Source organism: Garra rufa, chromosome 7, assembly GCF_049309525.1.
Source record: "Garra rufa chromosome 7, GarRuf1.0, whole genome shotgun sequence".
NCBI lineage: Eukaryota > Metazoa > Chordata > Actinopteri > Cypriniformes > Cyprinidae > Garra > Garra rufa.
In genome coordinates this window covers 35,731,052-35,747,410 of record NC_133367.1, presented here as the reverse complement: position 1 = coordinate 35,747,410, position 16,359 = coordinate 35,731,052, and the positions used below count along the sequence as shown (strand labels likewise).

The 16,359-nt window shown below is 37.6% G+C and overlaps 1 protein-coding gene across 1 annotated transcript; it reads left to right on the top strand.

Moving 5' to 3' along the window:
- Positions 1-958: 958 nt before the first annotated feature.
- Positions 959-8,556, top strand: LOC141338142 (uncharacterized). Its single transcript, XM_073843701.1, has 8 exons — positions 959-1,195; positions 3,278-3,386; positions 3,528-3,649; positions 3,817-3,915; positions 4,024-4,220; positions 4,486-4,549; positions 4,648-4,710; positions 7,912-8,556. The coding sequence occupies exons 1-8, from the start codon at positions 959-961 to the stop codon at positions 8,554-8,556; spliced, it is 1,536 nt and encodes a 511-aa protein (XP_073699802.1).
- Positions 8,557-16,359: the final 7,803 nt, after the last annotated feature.

Below are 16,359 nucleotides of genomic sequence, written 5' to 3'. Positions count from 1 at the left end.
TGCACTCCCTTCAGCATCGAAAGAGACACCCGCAAGTCGTTTAACTTTTACAATCCAGTACATGGATGTCAGTAAACACTGTTAAACTGTAAGAGATGATACTGTAATTGTTCTGAACAGTTTATAAAGATGTAGAATGCAGTACTGAGAATTTATAATGTGTTTGTTTGAGCGGCAAGATATTACTGCTGTGGGAATTTTTCTAACTTGTAGCATTTTGGTTAAACACATCATGTAACACATTATACATTGTTTTGTTCTTTACTTTTTTTAATGAACGAGTTTTCCACTGTTTTCAATAAAGTTATCCTATTTTTCTGAATAGAAATGATCTCTGCTTTTCATATGACACCAAACCACTTTAAGATGTGTTTATTTTTAGTAAGCCACACTAATAGTGTCTGAATGTCATTGCATTAGAAGATAAAATATTTATATATTTCAGGTGATTTTTTTTCACTCTTTAACTAAATGGCATGTTTATTCGAAAATGACATTTGAGTATTTTAAGAATGGCCTCAAGATAATGCGGTCAGTCACAGTTTTTACCTGAGAAATGATACAGCGCCATCTGCCAGTTAACTTAAATCATTGCAACAATCTGAGCTGTAGAGGGCTTTTGAGTAAACATAACAATTCTGAACTTTTATAGTGAAACCTGGTTGGTAGGCCTATATGTAATACAAAACATACATTTCATATTAACGAGGGAAACTAGCTAACAATATAGGCTATAGTGCATCTGTTATGAAATCAACAGCTTGGCAATAACAATTGTAACAGTTTATTATCGTCCCCTAGTGGCCGCAAATGCCAATACTCAGTTTATAAGCACATGGATTCGCTTCTCTCTGATTGAGGTCACTTTTAAAAGTTTTAGAGAGCGTCAAGATTGTAGAATTGTTTTTCAAACGATCTCAGTTGTACATCTTAGGAGTTTAAAACACCGGCAGATCATATGAGCTCGAAGGGAGGCAGAATTAAACGCACCAAAAATGTGCGTAATTTGGATTCGTTTGATGCGGCTTCACTAGCGCAATCAATAATCGATGAACATTCAGATACTATACCTGCTGGGCGACAGTTAGAGAGGACACCTCCATCCAAAAGTGAAAGAGTCACAACACACAGTTTCATCGAACCAAATGGTTCGTCAACATCAGGACAAGTGCTCAAAGATGAGCCGTGTGGCCAGGTAAACAAACAAAACTTTCACTGTTAATCCTTTTTTTTTTATCATGAGAATTACGGCTTGTCCTCAGCTGTTTGTATGATAGATAGGCTTAATTTTGTGACATAAGCCACATGATGAACAAATGTACAGTTTGTGTTTTATTTCTGCTCTATGGCAGAGTAATAATTAAGACATGTAGAGGGGGGTCCGAAAGATAATTTTCTCCTGAGATTCACAGCCAAATTCTGAAAAAGACTTTCAGAAAGATGGCAGCAACATAATGCTATTTTCCACACAGAGATTGGTAGGTCTGTTAGTAAAATCTGTTGACTTTAGCAATCCTTGTTGCATTATGTGCCAACGGTGACCATTTAAAAATGGTCTTTTTTCAAAGTTGCATGCCTGTAACTCAAGAAGTGTTAAAGATATCTTAATAGACTTTTTGATATTGGGTCCTAACATACTTTCCCTTTGGCATCTTTGTGTTAAAGGTCATATAAGGTTCAGTTCCAGAGAGACTGAAATGTCAATATGGCCCCAGGAGTAAATTGTTAAATCGCGTACATTTTCAGTGGTCAAAAACCAAATGTTGGTCAATTCTGCAAAAATATGATACTTTTTTTTACTTTTAAAGAGGAATGTTTGAAGACCAAACAATTTTGAAACTAGAGATGTATCTCGTTTCCTTTTGTCAAAACAACTGCATTGAACATGGCTGTCTGAGTGCCATCAATATTCTATTTCCAAAGATTGGATGCCTATAACTCAAGAAGTATTAAAGATATCGCAATATGGTCTTGGATTCTAGTTCTTAATTATCTTTTCTTTGGAATCTTCAAGGCCCTACATCATTTAGTCCTAGAGATATGGGGAGCTCAATGAGGCTCCTTTTCCAGATTGTTGAATATCACCCAGTTTCAGTGATTGAAAACCAAATGTTGGTCACTTTGTTATATTTTTGCGAAGTGACCCACATTTGGTTTTTGACCTCTGAAAATGTGTAAAATTTAAAGATTTACTCTTGGAACCATATTTAAATTCCAACATCTCTGGAAACAAACCATATAGGGTCTTTAAAACGAAGACGCCGAAAGGAAAGTTTGTTAAGACCCCGTGTCTAAAAGGGCATTAAGATATCTTTAAAACTTCTTCCCCTGGTTTCACAGACAAGGCTTAAGCCTAGTCCTAGACTAAAATGTAAGTCTGAGCTGCTTCAACTGTAAGAAACTTGCATTGACAGATGACAAATGTCCTAATTGAACTATGGCCTAATTCTTGCTTAGGCTAAGCCCTGTCTATGAAACTGGACCCTTGAGTTACAGGCATGCAAACTTTAGAGAAAAAACTTGAAAAGTGCTGTTTCCCCATTTTTGAATAGTCACCATTGGCACAAAATGCAACAAAGATGGCTAAAGTCAACACCCAGATAGCACACATACGTATACAAGATATCTGTTAAAGATCTCTTGATCTGGAAAGCATCTGCTGTGCACAAACATTTGGCAGATGTCTGTAAGATGTCAGTTTTACATACATTCTAATTCATAAACATCTTAAAGACATCTAATAGACTCTATTTGACATCTGATAGGAAACGTCCAATAGACATATTGCAGATGAGCACACTACGTCTTGCAGATGTAAATACAGACGTCAAATAGACGTCTCCGAGATGTACGTGTGCTATCAGGGCAGATCTTACAAACAGACCTACCCATCTTTGTGTAAAAATAACATTATGATGCTGCCATCTTCCTGAAATCATTTTTACTCTCTTTTAATCTATGTAGAAAACTCAGTAAATAATGATCCATGACATTTAATATTCTGGCTTTCATCACTATACATGTCTATCTTTCTTCAGAAAAACATATTGGCAAAATTTGAGCTGGGGGAAGTTTTTGAACTTTGGTTGATTTGAGACAAAATTGACCCAGCTAGATACTCTCTGAACATTAAAAATACTTAAAAAAAAAAAAAAGTAAATGTATCAGTTTTTCAAAAGATAAAAAAGTAAGTCATTTATTAATATTATATATAAAAAAAACTTTCTTTAAAGAATCACATCACGGAAATAACTAAACCTTCCGAAATCCTTTCAAGGAAATAACTAAACACCTTTCTTGCAATGGATCAAATGAAGTTCTCCAGCACCCTAAAGTTAAAGATGAGAGGAAGTCCGTCAGGAGGTCTAGCTCTACAGCTGCATCAGGTGATTTATATGTGCACTGACATAAGCATTGTCACATTCATATATCGCTCTATGTTCCTATGTTTGTTAGTAATGGCACCACAACATATATACTCACATTTCTTGAGCAGTATTATTGTATTGCTTTTTATTGCTGTTCAGCAACACCTGGAAATGCAGACCCTGAAATCTTCATCCAGGGGATGCAGGGATACCAGTGGACAGACACAGACCTGGAGTTTGTCTACCAAACCAAATGGAAAAAGCAAATTCAACAGTCACAGGTCAATGAACGCATCTTTTCAGATAGAATTGTTTACATTTAGTGCTGCCAATATGGCCATTTGATGAAAACACTCTATACAGTAGGTATTATGCTTGAACTGATTATCATCATCTTAATAATTAAATTAAACCAAGAGGACATTTTCATGACTTTTTCGGTTTACAGCAAGAGTTAAGCGACTTGCAGAAGTCTCTGAACAGCACAAAGCAAACGCGGGACATGCACCTTGCTGCACTTGACAAAATACAAACAGAGCTTTCTAAGGTAATACATGATACTCTTTTTTTTTTTTTCTCTTCAAATGCACCATTTTTATTGTGATGCTTGTGAAACTCCTGCCTGATTTTAATATTTGTGGCTCTGGTGTTCAAGGTGTTGTCATGTGAACGTATACAGCAAATTTCCATGGAAATACTTCTGAGGTCCCAGAGCTCCAGTCAGCTGGAAGGACTTGATCTCAAAGCTCTCCTTGCTAAGCTAAAGGTTGCTGATGTGCACTGCACTACTGCTGAGGAGAAGACAGAGGTCAGCAAACTCAAGACAGAGGTGGAAAAAGCGCAAGTCTTGAGGTATTAACCAGACAGCTTGTACACAATGAAAGAATGACTTTTCTAGTAGTACTTACCCATGAAATACTCAGCATGATGATAAAATGTTGCCATGCGGTTGCTTCTGGGTGGTTTCAAACCCCTGAGTCTTCTGTGTCCCAAATTGTACATCTGTGAGATGTTTTTTTCACTTTTATTGTGTACAACAGTTAGCTCAATCACTAATTTTTTTAGAAGTTTTACGTCTCTTCTCAACATGCTAAACTGCTTTTTGTTGTCTTTTCAGAGTTAAAGAGAAGCAACTCACGAAGGACATTGACAGCTATAAGGAGAACATCAACCAAATAAAGGTGACTGCTTGCAAGAGCACATCTTCATGACTCATTGTTCGAAATGTGTCTCTTGAATGTTTTGCACATCAGATGATTCTGTTTTTTTGTGTGTGAAGGTAAACATAGATGCACTGACAGCAGAAATATCTGCTCTGGAATCCCGACTGTCCTGTAAAGAGGTTAGTGGATCACTTTTGACTACTGTTTGCTATTTCCTATCTGGTAATTTTAGCCCTTCGCAGACGTTCAAACAGAATAAAGGCCTGTTACGACAGGCATGGTAACAGTATAAAGTTTTAATAATCACTCTAATTGAGAGATGTCCACACATCTACAAAGATATCGACATGAAGGAATGATATCATTGGAATCATCATGTTATTTTCCAGCTAATGTGCTCGATTTTAACTCAGCCACCATCAGTAGATCCGTTATGTTTTGTGTTTGGTAGGTTGCTGTGTAGAGCTCGTTCTTGAAGGGTTGCCATGTCCACTTATTATAAGCAATGCTTATTAAGTGTCTTAAAGGAACACTCCACTTTTTTTTTGGAAATAGGCTCATTCCCTAATTCCCTAAGTTAATAAGTTGAGTTTTGAAATCCGTTCAGCCGTTCTCGTGTTCTGGCGATATCACTTTTAGCATAGCTTAGCATAGATCATTGAATCCTATTAGACCAATAGCATCACGTGCAAAAATGACCAACGAGTTTCGATATTTGTCCTATTTAAAACTTGACTCTTCTGCAGTTATATTGTGTACTAATACTGGCGGAAAAAATAAAGCTGCGATTTTCTAGACCGATAAGATTAGGAACTCCACTTCCATTCCGGCGTAATAGTCAAGGAAGTTTGCTGCCGTAATATGGCCGAAGCAGGCGCAGTAATATCACGCAGCACATGTGCAAATGCTAACCTAGCTGGGAACTGATTTCAGGCGCTGCGTGATATTACTGCACCTGCTGCTTCCATTTTACGGCAGCAAACTTCCTTCACTGTTACGCCGGAATGGAAGTGTAGTTTCTAAATTTATCGGCCTAGAAAATCGCAGCTTTACATTTTCCGCCGGTATTAGTACACAATACAGAAGAGTCAAGTTTTAATTAGGAAAAAAATCAAAACTCGTTGGTCATTTTTGAACGTGATGCTACTGGTCTAATAGGATTCAATGATCTATACTAAGCTATGCTAAAAGTGATATCGCCAAAACAGGAGAATGGCTGAATGGGTTTTAAAACGGTAAAACTCAACTTATTAACTCGGGGGGGAGTTGGAGAATGAGCCTATTTCCAAAAAAAGTGGAGTGTTCCTTTAAGGCCTTTTCCCACACTGAGCGTGAAAAAGCGAAAACGAATATCGCACGAGATGACGCACTGGAATAAAACAACAGATTCGTATGGATGCTTCTACATAGGCCGCGAATATTTGTGCACTGAAAAAGATTGTTTTTTCTTTTTAAACAACCAGTCCGACGAATCTTTTTAGTTTCGCAAAGCGAAAACACAGCCATCCAATAAGATTTGAGCATTACATCATGTGCCCGGAGCAACTGCCATTGCACGAAAGGACGAAAGTGGTGGCGGTGTTTCGAAAACCAGTGTAAACAAACACAGAAGAAGAGTATTTCAAGAGAGAAGAGGGTGCTCTCGTGTTATCATTGCATCTGAGAACAGATGGTTATTCCCACATTTTCTTAATATAATTTCTATTAATTCTCCACTGAATTATGTGACCTGGAGGATAACAGGTCCCTTTTCTTCCATGTGCGTGAATGTTTCGTGAATCAAAGTGCGCTCACTCTAGATCTTCCATTTAAAAAAAAAATTTAAACATTTTTTTTTGCTGTTCTACACATGAAATATGAAAGCAAACAGATATATGATTGTTATATTATATATATATATATATATATATATATATGATAATAAGCTGTGTGGTGTTATTAAACAACACAAGAGTGCATGTCTGCCTATTATAGAAACAAAATCAACTGCAGATCACAATGAGAAGTTATTACAAGCACTCGATAATAGTTTAAAGTGGGTTTTCAGCAAGTACATTAATAATTATATACATTTTCAAATGTGGCATGAGGCTAATTTTACTTCTGTTTATATTTTACGATGTTTTCTTGTAAGCATTATAGATTGTTTTTGTTTCTGACGTAGAACCAAACTTTATCTTGAAACATGCATTGTTGGTCGACGCCACCTAGCGTGCAGGCGTGAATTAGCAGAAGGCGAACAATCGGTTTGCGCTCGGTGTGAAAGCACCATTCATTGGCGATTCGCCTCGCGCTCAGTGTGGAAAGGCCTTTACGGCGAGATGTTTCGTCTCCGCTTAGCTTGTAAACGGCACACTTTTAACACAATCAACATCAACAGAGCCGTTGTGTTTTATGTTTGGAAGTTTGCTTCGCAAAGCTCACTAAGAGTTGCCATGTCCACTTATTATAAGCAATGCTCATTAGGCATCTTAGGGTTTGATGTTTGAGCTCAGCTCATAAAGGGCTGAACTTAACCATTGTCACCAGAGCCGTTGTGTTTTATGTTTGGAGGTTTGCTTCGCAGAGCTTGTTCTTGAAGGGTTGCCATGTCCACTTATTATAAGCGATGCTTATTAAGCGTCTTTGGGCTTGATGTTTGGTCTCGGCTCATAAAGCAATCCAGTTTATGGATTTAAAGGATTAGTTCACCCAAAAATGAAAATTCGTTCATTAATTAGTCATCCTCAAGTTGTTCCAAACCCGTCAGACCTTTGTTCATCTTCAGGACACAAATTAAGAAATTTTTCAGGAGTTAATTCAGTTATAGAAAGCCGTTGTCACTCCCATAAATTTAAAGGCCAAGACACACTAAGCCGATGGTTGCCCGATTCAACATGTAAAGTCGATATCATGGCCGTCGGTGAGAGTGAGAACTCTGATTGAATGTTCAGTTTAGCGAATAAGTCAGTGCCTGAGAATTAAAGGAGAATGAATGCAGCAGAGAGATGACTGTATAACTGTTACATGATCTTACCCACACATTCCAGTATGCAAATATTTTGATAACAACATGAGCTGCTTAAAATATATAAAGTAATCAACATAACTGACATTCAACATGGTCTGTAAGTGCTTCTTTGTTTATGTTACATTATTATACTACTACGGCTTTGTGTGTCCCAGCCTTGTTACTGTGTGTGTACATAACAGGTTTAAGCACTAAAAGGTAAATTGTCAACCAAATTTCTAGTGGCAGATGGTAAAACTGCAGTGCAATTATCGTCTGTTTATGTGAGCGCTAATATAGCTATTAGTACAGCTATCATTCTTGTTGTGACGGGACTTTAATCTATACCTACAAATTTTAAGTAAATACATTTTCTTTTCAACTCACATAGGAAGCACCACAGTCAGCTAAACCACGGCAAAAAGCCCACGGAGGAACCAAACTCTCTACAACCCCTAAACCCCGCAAACCCCCTTCAGATCCCAAGCCTCCTGCCTCTCCTTCTGCTCCAAAAACCTCCAAACTTCCTGGTGCTCCAAAAACATCCAAACCTCCTGCCTCTCGTCCTGCTCCAAAACCATCCAAACCTACTGCTGCTCCAAAAACCTCCAAACATCCTCCTGCTCCAAAAACCTCTAAACTTCCTGCTGCTCCAAAACCCCCCAAACCTCCTGCCTCTCCTCCTGCTTCTCCTGCTGCTCCAAAAACTTCCAAACCTCCTGCCTCTCCTCCTGCTCCAGAACCCCCCAAACCTCCTGCCTCTCCTCCTGCTTCTCCTGCTGCTCCAAAAACCTCCAAACGTTCTCCTGCTCCAAAAACCTCTAAGCGTCCTGCTGCTCCAAAACTCCCCAAACCTCCTGCCTCTCCTCCTGCTTCTCCTGCTGCTCCAAAAACTTCCAAACGTCCCCCTGCTCCAAAAACCTCCAAACCTCCTGCACCAAAACCCTCCAAACCCACCACTGCCCCAAAGGCCCCCGAGGGTGATGTTGGTGGTCTCCGGCGCTCGAAAAGAATCGCTGGTAAGAAAGAGAAGTGAAGAATCTCCTCAGAAATGCTCTAGATCAGTGAAGTTCCTTCACATCCGGAAGTCTTCGTCATTTGTTCTTACTCATTCGTTCAAGACAGACCTCTTTTTGAAAACTTTTTGTTTTAATTAGCAAAGGCTTCATTTAGGCTTTTAGACTTAGAGGGAGCAATTTAGTGCCCTCTAGTGGATACTTTGAGTTTAGCATTATTGGACACTCTGTGGTGGTTATCAGATGTAATTCTGTGTACAGGTTTACCACACATTAATGTTTTTGTTCTGTACTCCACGTTAAGAGTGTTTTTTTTTTCTTTGGAGATGAATAAACATTGTTCAACCATTGTTACAGCCATTCGGGTCGTGTGTTGTAGAAAGCCCTGGCTTATTCAGAACATCTGAGAGTTGTCATATTACATGGAACTCTCACAGATAAATTTCCGTTCTGCTCAAACCGCCAGTGTCTAATTGCTAAATGACATCCTGCTGGAAAATCCAGATTAGGTGATAGCTGTGTTTCAGAACATGCTTGTTTGTGGATCTTCCAAGCTGGTAGACCAACTTGAAACCTCAAAAAACAGCTAGTCATACCAGTTCAGAGGGTTCATGCTGGTTTTTGAGGGATGGCAAGGGCCTACTTTTATCTGTTGTTTTAATTATATGTAGACTCCAGACAAAATACTTTTTTGACCAAATAGGATTTAAATGTTACCATTTAAATTCAGTTAGCATGTTCTGGGTGACTGTGAGGACATTGCTTTGCAATGGCTAAATCAGGGATAGGTAACATCGGTCCTGGAGTGCCGACGTCCTGCAGAGTTGAGCTCCAACCCAGAAAAAAAAAACTTCACCTGTCTGAAGCACTAGTAATTCTGAAGACCTTGCTTAGCTTGTTCAGGTGTGTTTGATTAGGTTTGGAGCTGCACTCCAGGATTGATGTTGCCTATCCCGGGGCCATATTGCTCTAGTTGGTTGTTATCATGTTTCTGTTTGGTAGGGTGTTAATTACATGTTCTGAGTGGGTTAGCATATTTCTATTTGGTTGTTAAAATACTATGTGGTTTCTTGGATCTTGCTAGATGGTTGCTAGTGTGTTTCTTAGCGATTCTTAGGCTGTTCTGGGTAGTTGCCAGTGCATTGCTCTGCGATTAATTACATGTTCTGAATGGGTGGTGGTTAAGCACATTGCTGTTTGGTTGATGCTTTCATTTTGGGCGGTTTCTTGTAGCTGGCTAGGTTGTTGCATTTTCTCGTTGTTTGTTAGTGATTGATAGTGTCCCAGACGGTTTCTAGGTGTGTTTTGAGTGGATATCAGGTCATTGCTTCTCTGGTGTTGATAATGTATTCTGAATAGTTGTTAGCACAATGTTAATTTTATTCTTTGGTTGCTTGACTCCTGAATCCTTAAAGGTCCGCTGAAGTGCTTTGAAACGCACAGCGGTATTCTGTGTTGATGTAATTTCAACTGGAACACGAAGAGAGGGTGGGACATATCAAGAAGCCCCACCCCCTTTTTGAAATGGCCGATAGTGTATTGTTTATATGTGACCCTGGACCACAAAACCAGTCATAAGGTTAAATTTTACAAAACTGAGATTTATACATCACATGAAAGCTCAATAAATAAGCTTTCTATTGATGTATAGTTTGTTAGGATAGGACAATATTTGGCCGAGATACATCTATTTGAAAATCTGGAATCTAAGGGTGCAAAAAAATCAAAATACTGAGAAAATCACCTTTAAAGTTGTCCAAATTAAGTTCTTAACAATGCATATTACTAATCAAAAATTACATTTTGATAGGTTTGCAGTAGGAATTTTACAAAAAATCTTAATGTAACATGATCTTTACTTAATTTCCTAATGATTTTTGACATAAAAGAAAAATCAATAATTTTGACCCATACAATGTATTTTTGGCTATTGCTACAAATATACCCCAGCGACTTAAGACTGGTTTTGTGGTCCAGGGTCACATATTAGCTTGGGTCAGAGCCGCTGAGCTCAGTAACATTTGCCACATTCTCTATAAAGTTAAAATGGGTTTTGTGCCTCTGTTTTTTGTGGTCTGCGCCGACTCGGAAAGTTAGAGACTGTAAGTTTTGAATGCTTATCTTGTACATGCAAATTTTGCCATTGTTTTGGAATACACTAACCTATTGAAAACCTTAAAGGAACACTCCACTTTTTTTGGAAATAGGCTCATTCTTCAACTCCGCCCGAGTTAATAGGTTGAGTTTTACCATTTTGAAATCCATTCAGCCGTTCTCCTGTTCTGCTGATATCACTTTTAGCATAGCTTAGCATAGATCATTGAATCCTATTAGACCAATAGCATCGCGTTCAAAAATGACCAATGAGTTTCGATATTTGTCTTATTTAAAACTTGACTCTTCTGTAGTTATATCGTGTACTAAGACCGGTGGAAATGCAAAGCTTCAATTTTCTAGGCTGATAAGATTAGGAACTACACTTTCATTCCGGCGTAATAGTCAAGGAAGTTTGCTGCCGTAATAAGGCTGAAGCAGGAGCAGCAATACAACGCAGCACATGTGCAAATGCTAAACTAGCTGGGAACTCATTTCTGATAATACTCCGCCTGCTTTGGCCATATTACGGCAGCAAACTTCCTTGCTATTGGTCTAATAGGATTCAATGATCTATGCTAAGCTATGCTAAAAGTGATATCGCCAGAACAGGAGAACGGCTGAATGGATTTCAAAATGGTAAAACTCAACTTATTAACTCGGGGGGAGGAGTTGGAGAATGAGCCTATTTCCAAAAAAAGTGGAGTGTTCCTTTAAGGGTAACATAATCATACTACTATGTCCGAAATCACCCACTATACCCTTGCCACTATTCCTATGTTACTTCACTAATATAGTTCATTTAAAGGAGTAAATTAATTTAGCATGATGCTAATGGGCAATCTCTAGCAGCTTGACATTATAGGACTGAATAATGTCCACTTTATGGAAATAATTAGATTTGTTCACCCATTTTATCGTCTTCCTTGCAAAAATTGTAAGTCTGACCTTTTGTCGTACAAAAGGGTTTTGAAAAATGGTAATAACTTAGCTTAGAAACACTTAGCATGCTATGAGACTGCTTTCATCAGTTTTGAGCCCCTTTGGTTTGTGCTAAGTCACTCTTCTAAAGTTAGTTTTAAATGAATGTTGTTAAAGATAATTTAACACTGATTATTTTGTGGTGATTTTTTTTTACCTCAGACTGGAATTCTACACATATAATACATACATCCAGATGAACGGTTGGAACATGGAAGGTCTGTAGAGGAAACACATTAACGCTTTGCTGACTCAACCATAGTCACCCGTTATTGTTGGCTTGGAAAGAGTGGATGAGAGACTGTGAGAGAGGCCAAATGTGGTTAGCATATCATACGGCAGGGAACAACTTCCCCCGGGCTTACATCAACAGATTTCTGCTGGATCAGTTAAAATCGGTGTCGAAGCCGGGTACACTTTCAAAACAGTTGATTTTGGAAATTTTGTTTAAGATATCTCAACGCTAATGTCTTCCAGACCCTCGTTTCAGACTGTATCTCATAGTTTCGAAGTGAAGGCAAGTTTGTGTTCCACTTTCAGCTTGACACCAGAAGGTCACCATTCACTTTCTAGTAAGGAATAGAGCAGCGTGAACTTTCTGCTAAATATCTCCTTTTGTGTTCAGAAGACAAAGTCATGCAGGTTTGGAATGAGTCAATAAACAATGACAGAATTTATTATATTTTGGATGTACTGCACCTTTAAAAGGTTAGAACATTTAATCATACTTTGTTTTGCTTCTTACAGACAGACATTGGGCAGTCTTTGCATGATAGATCAAGATAGGATGCTTAAATGTTTAAGTGAATGATGCCTGCAAAAGCCGCCCAGCTGTACCAACAAGTGGTTTCCTGTGTATGGACTCATCCAAGGCCATTATAGAGAGATGGGACAGTGGGAACACACTGGCATTAAATCACGCGCTAATATAAGCGACGTGGCATAGTCTTTGCGAGGTATGCTTCTGGCCAACGTCTCAATCAACAGTAAACTCAATTGTGAAACAGGTGAGCTCATGGTTGAGATGGAAAGATTTCGTTCACTTCGCTTTCACAAGCAGCCATCTGCTATTCGCTCACTGTTTTCATCAATGGAACATTGAGACAGAGCTGGTTAAAAGGTGAATTTTTGGTCTTTGCATGTGTTGAGTGTAGCCCAGGGTTTATGACAGGTCTTGAGGGTCAATCTGGAGCTTACTGTAATAAAATAAAGCTCCCCATAATAAATCAGCCATATTAAAATTCACTCCTCATCCATCAGAATGGATGAGGAGTGAATTTTCCTACTAAAAATGTTGTATAATCTTTGTCATAATTAAGTTGGTTGGCTTTTTTTTTTGTTAAATCAGCCGTTTTAACAGTTTTTAGCTGTTTGTTTTTCATGCTTGCTAGACAACATGTTAAATAATGTTAACAACATGCTAATCATGCTGGAAATTTTATCAGCATATTAACATGTCAGTCATGTTAACAATATGCTAACAACATGCTAATCACCTTTTTAAAATGTTAATCGTGTTAGAAACATGTTAACAATATGTTAACAACATGTTAAAACAATTAATAATGTTAAATATGTTAACAACATGCTAAGCATTCTAGAAACATGATTAGCAAGATGTTAATCATGTTAAAAACATGCTAATCACATTAGAAACGTTTAAGCAACAGGTTAAAAACGTTAGCATGTTAACAACACACTAATCACTAACTCACTAATCGCTAATCACACTAGAAACTTAAGTAACATGTTAAAAAACATGTTAGCAACATGTTAAAACGTGATAACATGCTAATCATGCTAGAAACATGACTAGCAACATGTTAATCATGTTAAAAACACTAGCAACAAGCTAACAACATGGTAAAACGTAAAAAAACATGCTAATCGTGTTAAACAACAGGTAAACAACATGTTTAAAACATGTTTCTAACATGATTAACATGCTGCTAACATGTTTTAACATGTTGATAACCTGTTTCTAACATGATTTGCATGATGCTAGCATGATTAGCATGTTGCTAGCATGTTTTTAGCTCAATTACATTTTGCTAATCATGTTTCTAACATGATTAACATGTTGATTTAACATGTTAACAACATATTAGAAACACAATTAGCAACATGTTAATCGAGCTTAAACATACTAACCATGTTTAAAACATGCTAGCAACATGTTAATCATGCTAGAAACATGATTAGCAATTTATTAATCATGTTAAAAACATGCTAGCAACATGTTAATCATGTTAGAAACGTCAAAATGTTAAACATACTAGCAACATGATAATCATGCTAATCATGTTAATACATGTTAACAATGTGTTAACATGTTTGCAACATGTTAAAACATGGTAACATGTTAATCATGTTAGAAACATGTTAGCAATATGCTAACATGTTAGACACATGATTAGCAACATGTTTAATGTTAAAAACATGTTAACAACATGCCAATAATGTTATAAACATGTTAGCAACATGCTAAAACATGTTAGCAACATTTAAACATGGTAACATTAATCTTGTTAGAAACACTTTTGCAATACGCTAACATGTTAGAAACACTATTAGCAACATGTTAATCGAGCTAAAGACATACTAGCAACATGCTAATCATGCTAACAACATGGTAACATGTTAAAAACATGCTAACAACATGTTAATCATGTTAGAAACATGATTAGCAACATGTCAATAATGTTAAAACACGCTAGCAACATGCCAATCACATTGGAAACATGCTAATACATGCTAGCAACATGCCAATAATGTTAGAAACATGTTAGCAACATGTTTAAAACATACTAACAACATGCTAAAACATGTTAGTAACATTTAAACATGGTAACATTACTCTTGTTAGAAACATGTTTGCAATATACAACTTGCTCATCATGATTAGCAACATTTTAATCGTGTTAGAATCATGTTTGAAACATGTTAACATGCTAAACATGTTAGCAATATGCTAGTGATGGGAAGTTCGGATCATTTTACCAACTCAGACCTTTGAGTCTCGTTCAGCAAAATAAACAAAATCTTTTTTTTTTCGAGTCATTTTGTTCATTTTAGCAAAATATAATTAAAACGCTACGTGTTACCTCCCTAACACATCTACAACTTACACAAACATGATAGAAACGTGATTAGCAACATGTTATTCGTGCTAAAACATGTTAGCAGCATCCTTACATGTTAATTATGTTCAAATCTATCTAAACCTTCAAACTTCAAGTTTTTACAACTGCTTCAAACTTCCAGGCTATGCTTTCTTAAGAACAGTATGTTCTCAGACTATACTCATTTAGTTAACTCTTGTACTTTATCACTATGGCGTTACTTAAATAATAAATATATCTGCATCAGATATAGTGCATATCTAGTGTAATTTATTTAGTTTGTAAATGTATCACTGCTGTGAATGTGACTTATCTGCTGTGTTTTCCCCCAGGTTTCATTGTTTAAATCTACACTTACCCTCATATTAATTTATTACAGTACTTCTCTGACCTAAATCCTGAAATACTGCGACCAAAACTCCACCGCAGCTTTACCTCTCAGTTGGTGTGTCATAGTCATTTATATCAAGTACAAGTTCAAGCTTAGTTTTTTGTCATTCCAGCCATAGAGCGCAAGCAGCACACTGTGTAATAAAGTCTTGTTTTGGCAGTAGCGATAAGACAAAGTGTTCTTAATGTGTAAATTCCTCTGTCAAATACCTGTTTACCGCTCATAGCTAAGCAGAAACAGCGCAAGAAACTGTGGGAAACATACAATTTACCACCAAGGTTTGCCTTGTTCATTACTTAGACTTGTGGGTTTCACATTATCCTCGTACTGAACTTGAGGAATATCTGACCAAACAAATACGTTCTTGAAACATGGCCAGTTTTGGGTTCGGTGAGCTGAAGGACCTTGTGTTTGCTTTTATATTCATGTAATTTTAGCTTGCTTGTCAGTTGAACCTGGAACATATTTAATTCAGTGACAAAGAGAAATAAATGGAGGAATCGTGTGATTGCGAGCAACCACGTTCTTTCATATCTTTAACAGTCTGTTTTGGTCTTCAAAATCAGTACTTCATTTATCAGGCTGAGCTAGTTCGGGGTTTCTGTTAGCATGCTAGAAGCTCATGAAAGCCTATTATTATAATGATAAATGCGTTGAGCTGGAAGCCACATATGTTGGTGTAAGAGATTAGCTTCTGTTTTCCTAGTATTAGCGGTGAGTCCTCAGACAAGGTCAGCGTGGGAGATTGTAGGGCCCTCAGAAAGCCAGTTGTCGACTTATCCGATGGATACCACCCATCTCATTTAAAATCCATCGCGCTATTAAAACTAACTCCTTTATTATGAAGCGAACTAGCTCAGGGTCAGGCCTTGATTAATCAGCCCTGGACTGTGATTTACTTCCAGCCCAAATAAAGCATTTTCCTTTGTTTTTGCAAGCAAGACACATAGGCGCTTGTATTAGAACAACCCCAACTTTGATCTCACACACTGATCCTTTAATTGCAGCCTTTGTGCTCAAGGATTTCAAATTGACACATTAGTTATCCAAACCTCGGTGCTCTTCCCATTGCAGCCACTAGAGGTCAGTGTGGTGCCAGAAGGCACCTGTGTAAACTGTTGCTCATTCAGCCAAGGATTAGCTTGTTAGTGTTGCCCTGTAAGCCAAGTAGGTAGCATAAAACAAAAACATAGCTCTGTTATTGCATTATTACAGTAGACTTTACCAGTGTTTTG